This window comes from Homarus americanus, unplaced genomic scaffold, assembly GCF_018991925.1.
Source record: "Homarus americanus isolate GMGI-L3 unplaced genomic scaffold, GMGI_Hamer_2.0 scaffold57965, whole genome shotgun sequence".
Taxonomy (NCBI): Eukaryota; Metazoa; Arthropoda; class Malacostraca; order Decapoda; family Nephropidae; genus Homarus; species Homarus americanus.
This window is the reverse complement of record NW_024725031.1, coordinates 6244027-6262405: the sequence shown is the minus strand read 5'-3', so window position 1 is coordinate 6262405 and position 18379 is coordinate 6244027. Positions and strand designations below refer to the sequence as shown.

The 18379-nt window shown below is 46.5% G+C and overlaps 1 protein-coding gene across 1 annotated transcript in view; it reads right to left on the bottom strand.

Moving 5' to 3' along the window:
* Nucleotides 1-18379, bottom strand: part of LOC121864680 (guanine nucleotide-binding protein G(s) subunit alpha) — a 102004-nt gene that overhangs the window by 31141 nt on the left and 52484 nt on the right. Inside the window, exon 4 of the mRNA XM_042363838.1 lies at nucleotides 13508-13725. Within this exon, the coding sequence (XP_042219772.1) occupies nucleotides 13508-13725 (218 nt within the window). The remainder of the gene's footprint in view (nucleotides 1-13507; nucleotides 13726-18379) is intronic.

Below are 18379 nucleotides of genomic sequence, written 5' to 3'. Positions count from 1 at the left end.
ATGGAGGTACCTGTATCAGGAGGGAGAAAGTGGGAGGTAATGAAAGTTATCATGAGAGAGAGGGGAGGGGAGAATGAAAGTATCTGGAAAAAGAGGGGGGAGGGAGGAAGAGGTGAGAAGACGACCAGAGGTGAGAAGCCACCCCCACATGATTGGCACCACAATAGAGGTGGTGGGCCAACAAACTTGATCTCCCTTACTGCTCCAGACAATGAACCAATGACGGACGGAGGATGGATCCTCCAGGTCTATCTCTACCAATCACATTCCAGGTCGTCCGAAAACAATTAGTACATGGCGGTCGCGGGTTGGATCCTCGAAGTCTATATCAACCAGTCACACAGCAGTTCATCCAAAGGGATGGGCTAATGACGGATGAGGGATACATCCTTCACTACTACAGCACTCTCAAAACAATCTCATCACATTCCTGGCCCACCTCACCCCATCACATTACTTGCCCACCTCACCCCATCACATTCCATATCATCCTAGATAATGGGGGCCAATCACAGACGGGAGGATGGTCCTAACCAATTTCACCCAATAACATTCCTGATCCATCTCACCCAATCACAATCCAGGTTATCCAAGACAATGGACCAATGGGGATCGAAAGATGGACCCTAGACTATTTCACCCAATTACCATCCAGACATTCGTCGGGTTTCGTAGTAGCCACGCAGACGATGCTATCACAAAGGTTTCTATGGCGAGGACAAACACTTTCAAACAACAAACTGGACCCATATTCTCAAATTAGAGTATTAATCTTAATTCCTGTAACTGGGGGACCGTGAATGCCTACAGCATTTATCAGGTGCCTCCAAGAGTGGGGCCCGGGTCTCGCTTGGTCCAGCTGTGTCAATACATGTACTGTCATTATTATTTATTGTGTAAGATTTGTTTTTTTCTGGCTAAAATGTTTCAAGAGCTCACGTTCAGTACTATGGTTGTATGGGTCCTCAATTTGACCAGTTTGGGAGATCTCTGGCTGCTGAAGTCTCCGATGATTTAACATTGGTAATATTTGAGCAGGATTTAATCAGTTAGTTTAGATTTGATTAAGGGTTTGCTTTGGTTTAATTTTGGTTAGATTAAGTTGGGCATCAGGAGTAGGTTAGGCGAAGTTAAGGGTAGGCATGGTTTCACCCTTTGGTTAGGGATAGGTTACTGATACGTTAAGTTAGGAAACATGAGTATGTAAGGTAAGGCATGGTTAGGTTAGATTAAATTAGATTAGGTTAGGTTAACGGTAGGTTAGGTTAGTGAGGCGTCAACATCGTCGTAAGACTAAACGGCGCCGCCCATCATCAAAACCTGTCACGACCACAAGCACACAGTGAGCTTTCGACATGTCTTAAGTGTAACCTAAACACAACAGATGCCCTTTAACTGACACACACACACACACACACACACACACACACATGTTTAATGGTTAAGTTGGAGACTATGAAGATTGCGGGCTTACCCTAACGGTGTACAGTAATATGGTTAAGGTAGGCCTCGGAAAACTGGTGACCAGTCACTGCCCGAAACTCTTCCATTACCGATCGTCCAACCCCCAACTCGGTATCAACGAAAGGCTACTGAAACCTATGAAAAAATCCGGCACGCCTCAAGGTTTAAGAATGTCCAGCATGGCTGCCGAATTTTTATACCAAAATTGGTAAACAGGACGAAAAGGAGGAAAGATGAATGTTAAGAGTAGAGAGAGGCGGGGAATGAAGATTGGGAAAAGAAGGAAATAAGAAAGGAAGGAAATAAGAAAGGAAGAAAAGAATAAAGGAAGGAAATAAGAAAGAAAAGAAATAAGAAAGAAAAGAAATAAGAAAGGAAGGAAAGAATAAAGGAAGGAAAACATAAAGGAAGGAAAAAAGAAAGGGAGGAAGGAAAAAAGAAAGGGAGGAAGGAAAAAAGAAAGGAAGGAAGAAAAAAGGGGCTTTTGGCAAGATTTTTGTAATTTTTTCGCATAACACTTGACCTTCGCCACTACGTATCAAGGCTTGCTTGAATTTGTTTAGGCTCTGACACCGTATGCATCAAGGCCTTAATAAAGTATATATCATGGCCCTACTAGAGTATAAACCAAGACGTCTTAAGTGTATATATTATAACACTACTGGAGTACATACCAAGACTACTGGAGCATGACTCTAATACCAATACTGGAGTACATACCAAGACTACTGGAGCATGACTCTAATACCAATACTGGAGTACATTCCAAGAATCTACCGAAGTACAGTATATACCAATATTACTGCAGTATATTACAGTTTATCGGGACTTTGTGACATTTCATATACGGGAAGTGACAAACGTTGCGTAACAGGTGTGAACAGTACTGCAACCCCAAGCTGCGCGCTCAACCCACCTGGTCCCGGTGTGTGTGTGTGTGTGTGTGTGTGTGTGTTTATTTGTTTGTTTATTGTTTTATAAATTTTCCACCGAGAGCTTCTCAAGCGTTTACAAACGAGAAAAGACCTAACACACACTGGTACCAGGTCTGTGTTTCCTTCAACAGACACTCTCCCGTGAGATGGAGACGGCCACACGTTACAGAACAGTGAGACACACACACACTAATCCTGTTTCCGGGTTATCTAAGTTGGGTTTCCTCTCTACATCCTAACTTCTCCACCTTGTCAAACCATAATGCGAAGACCAATGGCACTAAAGGCTCTTTTATTTTCTTACACAAAGGGGAAAATTATCAAGAACTGGGATAATCCCTCAGCCAATGACCTTGACAACGTTTTCGTATATTGTATATTATAAGGTAGGTGGCCCGGAAAAAGGGAACACGTTTTATTGGCCACCTACTCTTCGTAACTTAAACTTTCTTATCCCCACAACCTGACCTACACGTAGACCACCAGCGCCACCATCACCAGCGCCACCATCACCAGCGCCAACATTACCACTACCACCACCACCATCATCATCATAGCGCTGCCACCATCACCACCGCCGTTATAAACACTTCGGACAAAAGAAAACAGGAAATACTGACGAAGCGGAAGCGAGAGGAGGAGGCAGGCATGCGGAGAACTTACAGGCGCTGTGATGACCACCACAAGGGAGTCTTTGAGGGAGCTCCAACATGTGTGTGAGGCGGTGGACAAGTGGGCCACTGTGGGTGATGCAGTGCCTCATCTCCCACCTCCCTCTTTTCTATCTACCTCCTGCCCCCCCCCCAACACCCTACCACACACACCTCATTACCGTGTAATACAAGGAGGGAGGGGCACGTCACCATGCATATAACATAATGCCATCCCCCACTCTCTTCCTCACCGCCTCCCACCACTGGTCGCCTACCTAACACCCCCTACCTGTTGCTAACACTTTACCTGTATGAGCGGAGAGCTAATAATTCATGCCACCATAACACACACACACACACACACACACACATTATATGTCTTATTTGTGTCACTTATGTTACTTGTATATTATTTGTAACTCGTAACCCATTCCCCAAATATGTAACTGTATATTTTCAGCCTTCTGGCTGCCAAGCTCTTTCAATAAACCGTTAATTATTATTATTATTATTATTACACACACACACACACAAAACGCCATCTGTGAGGGAATTACTACGCCATGTGATGCCCCTCATAACACCATCTGTGAGGGAATTACTACACCACATCAGGCCCCTCATACACCATCTGTGAGGGAATTACTACACCACATCAGGCCCCTCACAACACCACCTGTGAGGGAACTAGTACTCCACGTGATGCCCCTCATAACGCCATCGTGAGGGAGCTACAACACTACGTGTCTGCTGTTCAACACCTCAGCTCACATGATCTACGTGTGTAAACATTAATCTGTATGTTCACTGTATGTTCCTTCACCTTTCTCTAATGAAGGCTTTTGTTAAACCACCAATGTATGTAATAAGTCATTTATGTCCAGTGTATATTTTCAGCCTTCGGGCTGCAAACTTTTTCAATAAACCGTTTATTATTATTATTATTATTATTATTACACACACACACATCAACTCCCTCACCGACTGTACATCACCACGCCATTCCCACACCTCCTCCCTTATTATCTTAAACATGCCACACAGCCACGCCTATTAGTACCTGACCCGTTTCTCTACATCACAGCGGCTACCCCTTGTCTTCCCAAACCCCCTCAGCTTCCTACACTGCCACTACCAGGTACTAACGTTGCTACGTCAAACTCTCGTTCATCTTTCTACTATTGCCACGTCACGTTTGCATTCGTTATTTTAATTCCAATTTACACTTTCATTTATTTTATTACAAACAACTATATAACACTCTACATCATCATCATTCTACCACGATTACTAGGACACTTCAATTCATGTTTCTACAACTACTACGAAACATTTCAACCAAGACTATTACTTCTGCACCTCACATTCACTCACCATGTCAGGCCTAACACATCACAAACTTTGTTTTTCCACAACTAATACTTCGCTTGGGCTTTTATACACATAACTCTAACTGAACACCTAATTCCAAAACATGTGATCATTAACGCAACGTTTAGTAACACGCCAATAACGACTCTGTCTATCTATGTTTTATTTTCAGTAAATATGTTTAATTTAATCTGGCCAGAGCTCCACTTCTGTGTTCAAGAGGGAAGAGAAGTTGAGTGACTAGTGAGAACCGAGTCGGTGATGTGGTAAGTGTTGTTGTGGTGTGATAAGCTATGTTGTGCTGTGCTGTGCTGTGATGTGTCCTGTGATATGTTGCTGTGTTGATGTGTTGCGTATACTCTCAAGAAAATATATCCTTGGGAGGGCCAAGTGCACCACGAAGGAGGACTTCGACCAGAGACTTTCCTGCTCCTGTGATCATGCACGAGGCAACATGACAGCAGTAGGCAGAGACCAATGCGGTGGGCCATGGCCCGACCGACCACCCACTCGTCCACCCACACATCAAGCAATCACACCCCCTCACACGTGCGTCTCCAAGATGGGTCACGTTACCCAGCTGCCAGCCAGCCCAGCCCGACCCTCTTGACCCCTCCCCCTCTCCTCCACACCAGCTGCACCACACACTGCCCTCAACCCCCCCAACGTTCTCTAAATCACACAGCCATCATTCCCCCTTAATGTTATGTAAATAAGACAGACTTAATCACCCAACGGTTTCTAAAACACACAGCCCTCACCCCCCTCCAAAGTTCTCCACACACCCAAACCACATACACACGCCCACACCACAGCACCTGAGCCACTCACTCCACATTCATAACACCTGCATCACATTTCCACACCACAATCATACACCACAGAAACCACACACTCGCTGGTACCACATACATTTATGACACCACACTCAGTGCCGGATTTAGGAGTGTTCAGAGTGTGCAGCCGAAGAGGGCCCCCATATTTTCGGGGCATCCAGCTATAAATATAGAAAAGAAAATATAGAAAGCTAACTTGTTTGGGTTTATTTAAATTATCATGTCACTGACTAGTTAGTTTTTTCGTTGTTGTAAGTAGATGCAACTTGAGAGGGGGAGGGGGTATGATAGGTAACACCGTTGTTGAAGCAGAAGTTTATGGTAAAAAAAAAACACTTATGTTCACGTTTATAACACAATGGCTATGAGTGTGTTATTAAAATTAATTAGTGTGAACGTCTGAACTGCATAGGATGATAGGATCCTCCCCCCCCCCACACACACAGGCCTAAATCCGGCGCGGACTCCACCATACACTACCAACACCACCCACACCAAAGACCACCAACACCCTCACAATCTACACCCCCACCACCTACAGTCCTACACCACACCACTAAGTTATCCCACTGCCCCAGTGATCCTGCCCTATAAGTACATGCTAGTGAGACAATGGGTCCTATCAAGGGAGTCAGATAGGGCCAGACGACCAGTTAAGGCTAACGTGAAGTTATGGGCACCAGCAGGGAAGGTGTGAGGTGAGTGAAGTGAAGAGAGAAGAAGAGATGGTGTGAGGAGAGTGGAGTGTGATGATGGAAACCACGTACAGACGGAGGAGAGAAAGGGACGTGTGACAAGGAAAGGTTAGAGAAGCAGGGAGGAGGGAAGGAAGGAGCGATAGGAAAAAAACAGGGTGGAAGAAGGACAGTGAGGATAAGGGGGGTAAGGGGAAGGCGAAATGGGTACGGATGTTGGAGGGGTCAAGTGAAGAATAAAAGTGAGGTGGGCATAGCTGCATACTGTGAACCATACAAACACACACGCACACACACACACACACACACACACACACACACACACACACACACACACACACACACACACACACACACACACACACACACACACACACACACACACACACACACACACACACACACACACACACACACACACACACACACACACACACACACACACACACACACACACACACACACACACCAGGGGTATAAAAATAAGAAAACAATATTAAACGCTTAAAAATCTCTTCCAAACTTAAGAAAAATAACACCAAACATCTACATATTACCTATTTCTCTCTCTTACCTAGGGACCCCCCGATAGAGGAGCGATGGGGCCAAGCCAGCAGCCACATACAGACAAGGCTGAGATGAGTACGAGTGACCAGCAGGGGTCGACACCCACACAAGAATGCTCTCGCCACCGACGTAACTAAGTGAGCTGAACAAAGCTCACCAAAACATTACTTGTCCATCTGGTAACTCTGAGGCGTCTGGTCTACTTATGGGGTTATTCCACTGACTGGTTAAGGGCGTTAGCCAAGTCCTCTGTTGCTAAGTCATTGATAAGATGCAGAGAAAATGGGGATAGGAGAATGCAGCCAATAATAATTATGCACAAGACTTATAAACACACACAACTGGATATAAACAAGAAAACATCTCGATATTCTATACCCAGCTTACTGGGTTGTTTATTTTTTCCGCCCAGCAGCTCTTAAAATAATGTGATTCAACAACCAAACGCAATCTAGTGTGTGCGCGAAGGGTGGGTGAGTGGGTAGGTAGGGGGGGGAGTGGTTAAGAATATGGGCAGGTAAACAGGTTGGATGAGGGGGGGGTGAGGTGAGGGGGGAGACCATTGAATGAGTGGGAGTAGGCGGGTCAAGTACACCGCAGGCTCAGGTATCAACAGGGAGTGGGAGGGAGGAAGGGGGAGGGGCGTACTATGAATGGGAAGAGGAGGGCAGACTTGACAGGGAAGATGAATTCAAATATGTTAACGGAGAAGGTCGCTCAGTAACTTAAACTGAATGGTAATAAAATAACAATTACTATGAAAGGGATATGAGTTAAAGTCGTAAGTGTGTCATACATGGGTTATGTGGCACAGTAGGAGGATTAGATTAGAACGTACTGTTTAAGATACCCTTTCCGACCACGTCCATTCATTCTCTAGGTGTTGTAACTCATCCTCCATCGACACCCGATCACCGCCTTCCCACTCCGGCTTAATCAATGGGTCTACCCGCAGAGATACAGTAGTACACAAGTTGTCAACCTAAACTGGACAGCAGGAGACAACTGGATGGACTTTAAGTGGCGTAAAATGTGTGTATGGTAGCGGAGGGGGGGTAGAGGTGGAGTGAGTGGCCCTGTATCGTGAGCCGCACATAGCACTGTGACAGAGCCAAACATGAAGCGGCTACACCCGGCTACGTGAGCCGCCACACATATCCCTGGCCTTTTCACACTCCCTGCCTTCTCCCGCCCGCACCCACCCCTCCGACACGGCAGGAACCCACCCTGGGCACCAGCAATGCCAGTTCACCCTTCCTCACCTCAGCCTCCCTGTAACATCACCCTCCAACCACACCTTTATATTAAGAAGTCAATACAGTAAACGCTTCTGGCTGCAAGGTGAAGAGGATTGGCGAGTTAGGCTTCACAAATGTTACATAATACTTCCTTGAGATAAATGTATAGTATATATCAGGTGCCTAAAAGAGAGCGCAGGTTCTCAACTGGCTCAGCCATGTTAATATTGTTATTTTTGTCCACTCTGTATCTGTTTTTCTGGCTAAATAAACTGTTTCAATTCAATTCAAAGCTAGGTGTGGCGGGCGCCTCTGATGAAGACGTAGTGGAGGGTGAGAGGACGCGAGACTGGGAGGAAGGCGGGTGTCCGGGGTATGGGTGTGTCACAGTGGCCTGGCAGCCACCGCCGCCGCTCCCCTGCCTCACCCCACCTACCTCTCTCTCCCTACATCAGCGGCGTGTCACTTGCTTTCCCTCAACCATGTTCCCGGACATGTCCCACGCTATAGCGCATAGTGCACCTTCCTCTCACCATTTGCATTACAGCAACCGCAGCCAAGGATATATAATAACTAGAAATATCAGCACAAGTACAGATTTCAATATAAATTGCTGATAGCTTACCTATGGGTACCAAGTGTTGCCTTAACCTAGATCGGAAGTGTAACTAAAACCTACCACCGTCCCCTAGACCCGCCCACACCTCGCCTCCGTAAACCTGTGTTCCAGTGAATCGACAAACTTATTGTACACCTACACAGAGCCGAACTTAAAAGCCTTAACACCATGTTTCGGTGCCCCTATCAAACAAACACTCTAATGGCACCTACAAGTGAGCATTCAAGGATGAGTGGCGTGTATTGGTGAGCGGGAGGAGATCTTTGATAACAGAAAACCAGTGGCTGAAAGAAACTTGGCCTCCCCCACGCCCCCTCCCTCCCAGGAGTGAACAAGCAGGGTGGTGGCAGGAAGGGGGATAGCCACTCCTACCTCAGGACTAGACCCGGCAACAGGTAACCACCTTTGCCGCCACCCACGCCCCCACCCCCACCTCAATAGAATATATTGATATTGAAACAGTTTAGCCATAAAAAATACAGATAGAGTGGACAATAAGAACAATATTGACATGGCTGAACCAAGTCTACTAATTTTCTTATAGTTTCCGCCATTTTCGCGGGACAGCTTTTTATTTGGTAAAATTACTTACCAATAAGCTGATGCTTGATTTAACATCGAGTTTGCGTTTTACAGCTACAGTACAGTAGTTTAGTCGACAAATAAACTTTGCTCCACACCATGACAAATTCGTCAACTGTTGGCGCGAGCTCGACCCCTACACCTTGGCGTGCCAACACGCTCAACAACCTGTTTTAAGCTAACAATCTGTGTTATACCCTCCATACCAAAGTCGCCACCCCTCCCTCCCTCCCTCCCCACACGCTATGGCAATTGTCCCTGCCAGCATCCCTCCTTCCACCCCTCCACACCAGTCCAGAAATCCTGCCACAATCCACACCCTGGCCAGTGACTCACCACCACAGCTCCACCTCCTATTGACTCATCACCACAGCTCCACCTCCTAGCGACTCTTCACCACAGCTCCACCTCCTAGTGACTCACCACCACAGCTCCACCTCCTATTGACTCACCACCACAGCTCCACCTCCTAGTGACTCTTCACCACAGCTCCACCTCCTAGTGACTCTTCACCACAGCTCCACCTCCTAGTGACTCACACCACCACCACAGCTCCACCCCTAGTGACTCACCACCACCACAGCTCCACCCCTGAGTGTGACTCACCATCACAGCTCCACCCCCAGTGACTCACCACCATCACAGCTCCACCTCCTAGTGACTCCCACCACAGCTCCACCTCCTAGTGACTCTTCACCACAGCTCCACCTCCAAGTGAGTCACCACCAGCTCCACCTCCTATTGACTCACCACCACAGCTCCACCTCCTAGTGACTCACCACCACAGCTCCACCCCTAGTGACTCACCACCACCACAGCTCCACCCCTAGTGACTCACCACCATCACAGCTCCACCTCCTAGAGACTCATCACCACAGCTCCCCCCTAGTGACTCACCACCACCACAGCTCCACCCCTAGTGACTCACCACCATCACAGCTCCACCTCCTAGAGACTCATCACCACAGCTCCACCTCCTAGTGACTCACCACCATCACAGCTCCACCTCCTAGTGACTTGCCATCATCACAGCTCCACCTCCTAGTGACTCACCAACACCACCACAGCTCCACCTCCTAGTGACTCACCACCATCACAGCTCCACCTCCTAGTGACTCACCACCACAGCTCCACCTTCTAGTGACTTGCCACCACCACAGCTCCACCTCCTAGTGACTCATCACCACCACAGCTCCACCGAGTGACCCACCACCGCCTCCTAGTGACTCACCATCACAGCTCCACCTCCTAGTGACTCACCACCACAGTTCCACCTCCTAGTGACTCTCCACCACAGCTCCACCTCCTAGTGACTCACCACCACCACAGCTCCACCTCCTAGTGACTCACCACCACAGTTCCACCCCTTGACCCAGAAAGAGCGCCACACCATCACCACCTGCAGGAGGGAGGGAGGGAGGGAAGGAGGGGTGTACAAGGGGGCGGCCAAAAATAGCGACGTTGGAGCCATCAATCGTGAGACAGAGTAATTATAACACCCTGAGTCAACCTCACATATAATAAACTCTCGCCCTAACTGGTAACAAACCGGAAATACCCAGCCTGGACGTGCCCACACCTTCCTCCCCTCACCTGCCGTCATCCCACCCTGGCACCCTCACCTTACCCCCCTTACTCACACTCTCTTTTACCCTCCCTTCACCTCCAACTCACTCACACGCTCTTTTACCCTCACCTCTCTCCCTCCCTTCACCTCCCTCACTCACACACTCTTTTACCCTTACTTCTCCTCCAACTCACTCACACGCTCTTTTACCCTCACCTCTCTCCCTCCCTTCACCTCCAACTCACTCACACGCTCTTACCCTCACCTCTCTCCTCTCCACCTCCAACTCACACTCCCACCTCACACACACACTCTTTACCCTCCCTTCACCTCCAACTCACTCACACGCTCTTTTACCCTCACCTCTCTCCCTCCCTTCACCTCCCTCACTCACACACTCTTTTACCCTTACTTCACCTCCAACTCACTCACACGCTCTTTTACCCTCACCTCTCTCCAACTCACTCTCACCTCCAACTCACACACTTTTACCCTCACCTCCACTCACTCACACACTCTTGCCTCACCTCTCTTCCACACACACTCTTTTACCCTCACGTCCCTCCCTACCCTCACTCACACACTCCTTTAGCCTCACCTCCGCACCCTCCCTCCTTCTGCACAACCCGTCCTTCATACTGGCTCACCCCCTCCCTCCCTACCCCCCCACACCCTCCTTACACAACATCCCTTACACTCCCCAGAGTATGTCCTCTCCTTACACTCGCTCCTCATCTATATAATCCTCCTCACCTTCCTCTTCCTCCTTATCCACCTCCTCCTTTACTCCGCATGTTCCGCCTTTATTCTCCACTAGTGAGAATTTAGGTTGGAAACAGGCCCTGTAAATATTAATATATGATCATCTTTTTGTTTAATGTTTTAATGTTTAACTTGTCAAAACAATTCCCTGTCTTTCTTGACCTTGCCTGATAATTTTTCTCACATGGCAGTTAATTCAGGTGCGCCTAAATGCGGTACATGACAAACAGTCCACATGTTGCGACTCTCAATAATACTACAGTGGACATTATACGTATAAGAAAATAATATCTAAAAATCTGTATTTCATTTCTGAGGAGGGAAGCTCACATCTCAATCAACAAGGCCAAGACTGACCGTTTCAACACTTTACTATTGTGCACCCGGTGATGCTAGGTGAACGCTTCCAGTTATCGTAGTCGGTGTGATTCTGACCCAAGTTTTGAACGTGGGTTTGGGAGAGAACAGTGCGACAAAGGTTCCAATGGTCCAGATAGTCAGAGGTGTTTATGGTATGGTGGTGTCTGAGTCGTAATACTGTACGTTGTTTGTAATTCCATACGAGCAGCGAGGTAACCATGTGGAGGCCGCTTGGCAGTCCTCGAGGTAACCATGTGGAGGCCGCCTGGCAGTCCTCAAGGTAACCATGTGGAGACCGCCTGGCAGTCCTCGAGGTAACCATGTGGAGGCCGCCTGGCAGTCCTCGAGGTAACCATGTGGAGGCCGCCTGGCAGTCCTCGAGGTAACCATGTGGAGGCCGCCTGGCAGTCCTCGAGGTAACTATGTGGAGGCCGCCTGGCAGTCCTCGAGGTAACCATGTGGAGGCCGCCTGGCAGTCCTCGAGGTAACCATGTGGAGGCCGCCTGGCAGTCCTCGAGGTAACCATGTGAGGCTGCCTGGCAGTCCTCGAGGTAGCCATGTGGAGGCCGCCTGGCAGTCCTCGAAGTAGTGAGGCCGCCTCATGTGGAGGCCGCCTGGCAGTCCTAACCATGAGAGTCCTCGTGCGGAGGCCGCCTGGCAGTCCTCGAGGTAACCATGTGAAGCCGCCTGGCAGTCCTCGAGGTAAGGCCGCCTGGCAGTCCGAGGTAACCATGTGGAGGCCGCCTCCCCGAGGTAACCATGTGAGGCCGCCTGGCAGTCGAGGTAACCATATGGAGGCCGCCTGAGCGTGTCCTCGAGGTAACCATGTGGGGCCGCCTGGCAGTCCTCGAGGTAACCATGTGGAGGCCGCCTGGCAGTCCTCGAGGTAACCAGTCCCATGTGAGGCTGCCTGGCAGGTAACCATGCTGCCTGGCAGTCCTCGAGGTAGCCATGTGGAGGCCGCCTGGCAGTCCTCGAAGTAACCATGTGGAGGCCGCCTGGCAGTCCTCGAGGTAACCATGTGGAGGCCGCTTGGCAGTCCTCGAAGTAACCATGCGGAGGCCGCCTGGCAGTCCTCGAGGTAACCATGTGGAAGCCGCCTGGCAGTCCTCGAGGTAACCATGTGGAGGCCGCCTGGCAGTCCTCGAGGTAACCATGTGGAGGCCGCCTGGCAGTCCTCGAGGTAACCATGTGGAGACCGCCTGGCAGTCCTCGAGGTAACCATGTGGAGGCCGCCTGGCAGTCCTCGAGGTAACATGTTATAATGCCTTAGGTGAAGGTTGTCCATATAGGAGAAACAATAGGTTAAGGGCGTGTAGAAGTGTAGTACTGTATACACTTTAACATTGTGTCATTTAAACGATGGGTAAAGTTAATTATCACTATCACTTATCTGTTTAGTTAATAAGAGTATTTCGAAAACGAATCGATCGTTAAGTGGAGCAACAGGAATACTGAACAAACCCCCTTTTCTGAGTATGAGAACATGCACCTACATATAATTCAATTTCGTACTTCTTTACGCTGGGTTACAATAGATACAGGCAGTATAGCTGTACAGGTATTCTTATATACAGACAAATGTAATCCTAGCATAAGTCAGCCATTTAGATACGTTCTTACATATACAATTACAATGAATATTTTTAATTCATACCTTTGAATATCTGGGTCCAGGCTTTGTAGTATTGTAGTGAGCTATCCACATCCCTCGCAATACGTCATCACATTAAACAAAAGCCATACAAGAATCCCAACCTGGCTCATCATATACAACATCCCCTTACCTCAAAACGTAAACAGTAGGTACAACAATAAGCGTTCTAAGAGCTAGATACAGGTACAAATCAGTACTCACTACTTGGCACAGTCTATGAGCTGGTACTCGTTGGCTCGCTCATAACAGGCCTGTACTCCCTTGTCCTTCCACAGCATCTCAGTGTGCTCGTAGAATTCCTCCGGGTAGTCGAAGTCCTTCTGCGAGGCCACGTCCTGGATGTAGTCGACGCGGAACTGGTGGGCGGGGTTCTCTAGCGCTATTGGGGGGGTCAAGGTGGACATATTGCCGGTGATGGTCTGCGGGAGGAGAGAGGGGGCAAAGGGTCAACTGGCGCTACTGCTGAGGCTACAGGTGTCTGCTTAAACAACAATGTTTATATATACATAATTTTACCTGGTATTTACCTGTGTGGGTCTATATGAGGAACCTAGCCTGTTCTACTGCAACTACAGAGATGTGTGTGTGTGTGTGTGTCGACACTTCTATTACATCTACAAGTGTGTGTTGTCAATCTCGGTGTATTTGATACAACTACAGATATGTTAAGAATGAAAAATTTCGTTTTCAGAAACTCCTGTAACAAATAAAGACAAATTTGTCATGGCTACTTTTCTATTCAGGAGATTCCTTTATTTACCCATTACAATCTCAATAATAAAAATTTAAACTTTTTTTTTTTGCTGATTTCCAATATGGATTATAATTATGTTACTACAATCTGAAAGGGGCTTCAACAACCAAGGCTGTTTCGCCCAGTTCTCTCACCTGATGAAAGTATTCTTAACATTCACGTTCTCATAGACTAATACAGACACAACACACACGAGCACGTTGAGTACATGTGTACCTTGTGCAATCCTCGTCAACCAGCCTCGAATTAGGAGCTCCCGCACACAAAACATAATATGTAAAACCTAAGGAGATAAAAGAGTACAACAACATCACACGTTTTCTTACTTCTCTGTGTTTTGCTGGTCACTTAAATATCCGAATTGCCAAGTCAACATAAAATTTCCCTCGCGCCCCATAAAAACCAGTTGTGAAATGTGTCCAAAATACCTTTAAAATATCAAATTAATACAACACAAAAGGAACCAAAGTTATAATTAAATATGAACTTACCACAATTTAAGAAAGGAAACAAGACTGCTAAAAAACAAAAACGTAATGACTTCAAAACATTAAAAAAAATAATTTAACATATGAAAATCTCAAGAGGAATAATATTACTGCCAAAGAAAGTTCAATATAAAAAGTTATGTAGCTTTTTATCTTCTATTTTCCATAATGTAGCCTTTTGAGTGAAACTTGACATGACTCTGGATTTTTCACTGATACGTTGTAGGGAAGGGGTGGGTACTGTGTTAGGGAAGGGGTGGGTACTGTGTTAGGTAAGGGGTGGGTACTGTGTTAGGTAAGGGGTGGGTACTTAGCTGTGTTAAGGGTGGGGTACTGTGTTAGGTGGGTACTGTGTTAGGTAAGGTGGGTACTGTGTTAGGTAAGGGGTGGGTACTGTGTTAGGTAAGGGGTGGGTACTGTGTTAGGTAAGGGTGGGTACTGTGTTAGGTAAGGGTGGTACTGTGTTACTGTGTTAGGTAAGGGGGTACTGTGTTAGGTAAGGTGGGTACTGTGTTAGGTAAGGGGTGGTACTGTGTTAGGTAAGGGGTGGGTACTGTGTTAGGTAAGGGGTGGGTACTGTGTTAGGTAAGGGGTGGGTACTGTGTTAGGTAAGGGGTGGGTACTGTGTTAGGTAAGGGGTGGGTACTGTGTTAGGTAAGGTTATACTATGTTAAATTAGGTGTACAATGTTTATTTGGGATGTTCAGCATCAAACTTAGGGCCGAAACCAAGCATCCGATTTCGAAGCCGAGCCCAGTGGAAAGTCACAAGCCGAAGCAAGCCATATGTAAGGTCATGAAGCCGAAGTCGAAGCCACACATTTAAAAAGTCAAGAACCGAAGTCAAGGCTTTCCAATGATACATAAACTTTAACACCATCATTTATAAAATATACTGTATTACCTTACATGTTGATGGGAATATATATGATATTCTAAGCTGCAGCAAGGCCAGAGGTGTTGATCCTGGTGGATACATCTTCCCCTACCACCGGGTTGGGGTTTCCTATACAATCATCCCCCTTACAGCTCATGTAATTCTAAAGAAATTTATATCTTTCCAAATTGTGAATAAAAATAATTTGTATATTTTTTCTGTCTTGTTTAAAAATCATCGAGTGTTAGTCTGGGGTTAACGTTCAGTGTTAGAGTTTTAGTTTAATCCTGACAGTGAGGTAAGCTGTGGTCAACCTTCTTGCATATTAGCAACACTTGTCAACTCAGGTCATCATCAGCGACTGACATCCCCTCCACAGACTGGGAAAGAGGGTGGTGAAAGGCTTTATATGGCAAGGGCTGACGTATGGGTCAGAAGCGTGGACACTTTCAGCAGACACCAGAAAGAGGTTGGAGGCCTTTGAATGTGATATTTTAGGGCCATAGACGAATGCTAAGAATAAGCCACAATGAGAGGAAAACAAATGAAGAAGTACTAAGATTAGCAAAAACTTCAAAGAGAAATACTTTAAACGTACAGAAAAAGAAAAAATACACACTCTCGTCATACAATTAGGGATGAGGAGATAATAACAGAAATATTAGGCTTATGGGCAAAGTTGAGAGTAGGAGGGCCAGGGGCAAGCAGAGACTGGGATGGATGAATGAAATTAAAAACAGGGTCCCCAGACAGACACAAAACCTTAGAGGATTAAGCAAAAACAGCCAGAGAACGTTTAGAGTGGAGGACTGTGGTCGCCAATCCTCGGGTATGTGGACGGTACTCGGATCAACTGAATTGTGCAGTATACGGAAATACTGTAAGTCAGCAAACGCACATAAGACACAACTGAAGAACGGTAAATGGTACAGTGAATATTGGGGGAAAAAAGGCAAATGTAAACGCTTGTAGGGAAAGTCTACGAACGTGTTGGCCTTCGAGAAAAGACTGGGCATGAACTAGGTAGGTCAAGATGTCATGTCTAAGGACAGTACCTTGACTACAGAATATGGTGTCGAGTATAGTCAGAGGCATATGACGAGCTGGATGTACAGAATAGTAACAAGTAAAAGACACACTTGTAGTTGCCAACTGTAGATTTTATTTTAAAATAAACAATTAGACTTGACCCCCATTATGTCTCTAATACAGGTATGTTTTGTTTGCAAAGAACCATCAAGTGTACGACAGAATTTATACTGTAGATAAAATATGTCAACACGCAAAAATAATAGTTTTAACACATTAGATACAATATAAAATGGATTTTAATTCCTTAAGCCACATACTTCTGACAATACAAACCATTCATGTACGAGAGCTCAAGATAACATCCAAACATTATTAACAACAAAGCACAAATTTATTTGACTCTCATCATTAAGTGTTGATTCAAAGTTAACGCTGTGGCAAGTGGCCAGTTCAAGACATTTACTGTGCAGTAACCCTCACAAGGCACTGCAGTCAATGTTCCTTGGCACTATTTATGGATAATCAAAAAGAGATAAAACGGATTCTGGATAAACAGCAGATAGCCATTTGTAATCCTGAGCAAGTTTTTTTTCCATGTGCCCCCAAAAAATGTTACTTAGCATTTGGGTTTTGTATATTAATGTGTATAAAAACCATCGTCCTCAAAGAGTGAAACTAAGGATCCGGAGCAGAGATACACTGGACAAAAACCTAATTACCATTCCTGTTTCACCTGTGGGAAATGTTTCACCTGTAGGGAATGTTTCACCTGTGGGAAATGTTTCACCTGTAGGGAATGTTTCAGCCGTAGGGAATGTTTCACCTGAAGGGAATGTTTCACCTGTAGAGAATGTTTCACCTGTAGGGAGTGTTTCAGCTGTAGGGAATGTTTCAGCTGTGGGAAATGTTTCAATTGTAGAGAATGTTTCACCTGTGGGAAAGGTTTCAATTGTAGAGAATGTTTCACCTGTGGGAAAGGTTTCATCTGTAGGAAATGTTTCATCTGTAGGAAATGTTTTACCTGTGGGAAATGTTTCACCTGTACAGAATGTTTCACCTATAGGAAATGTTTCACCTGTAGGGAATGTTTCACCTGAAGGGAATGTTTCACCTATAGGGAATGTTTCACCTGTAGGGAATGTTTCACCTGTAGGGAATGTTTCACCTGTAGAGAATGTTTCACCTGTAGAGAATGTTTCACCTGTGGAAAATGTTTCACCTGTGGGAAATATTTCACCTGTAGGGAATGTTTCACCTGTAGGGAATGTTTCACCTGTAGGGAATGTTTCACCTGTAGGGAATGTTTCACCTGTAGGGAATGTTTCACCTGTAGGGAATGTTTCACCTGGAGGAAATGTTTCACCTGTAGGGAATGTTTCACCTGTAGGGAATGTTTCACCTGTAGGGAAATGTTTCACCTGTAGGGAATGTTTCACCTGTAGGGAATGTTTCACCTGTAGGGAATGTTTCACCTGTGTGTTGTACTGTAGTTGCTGGAGCAGGAGTGTTACAGGTGTAAGGCAGATAAAATCCATGTTAGGTATATAGGAGGAGGAGGGCGCGGCGCAGCGTGAGGCTCCGCGGCGCAGGTAAGGGGTGGTGGCAGTGGTGGAACGAGGTGGCAACCCCGGCCGGAACCTGTAGGCAGCAGAGGTGCACCAGCAGACTAGACGCGTCTCACATACACACGCACACACCTCTGTCGCCACCACACACCACCCCACCCCACCACCTGATACCACGGACCCCCAGACATCCCAGACTTCCAGATACAACTAGCTTCCTGATACTACGGTCTTCCAAATACCACGGAGCCTTTCAAGACACTAGGAATCTCCTGATTTCGTAGATTTTAACCTTGAGACACTCACCTGTGTGTCTGACCTTACGGTGGCCGAAAAAAAGTCACAGGGAAATAAGACA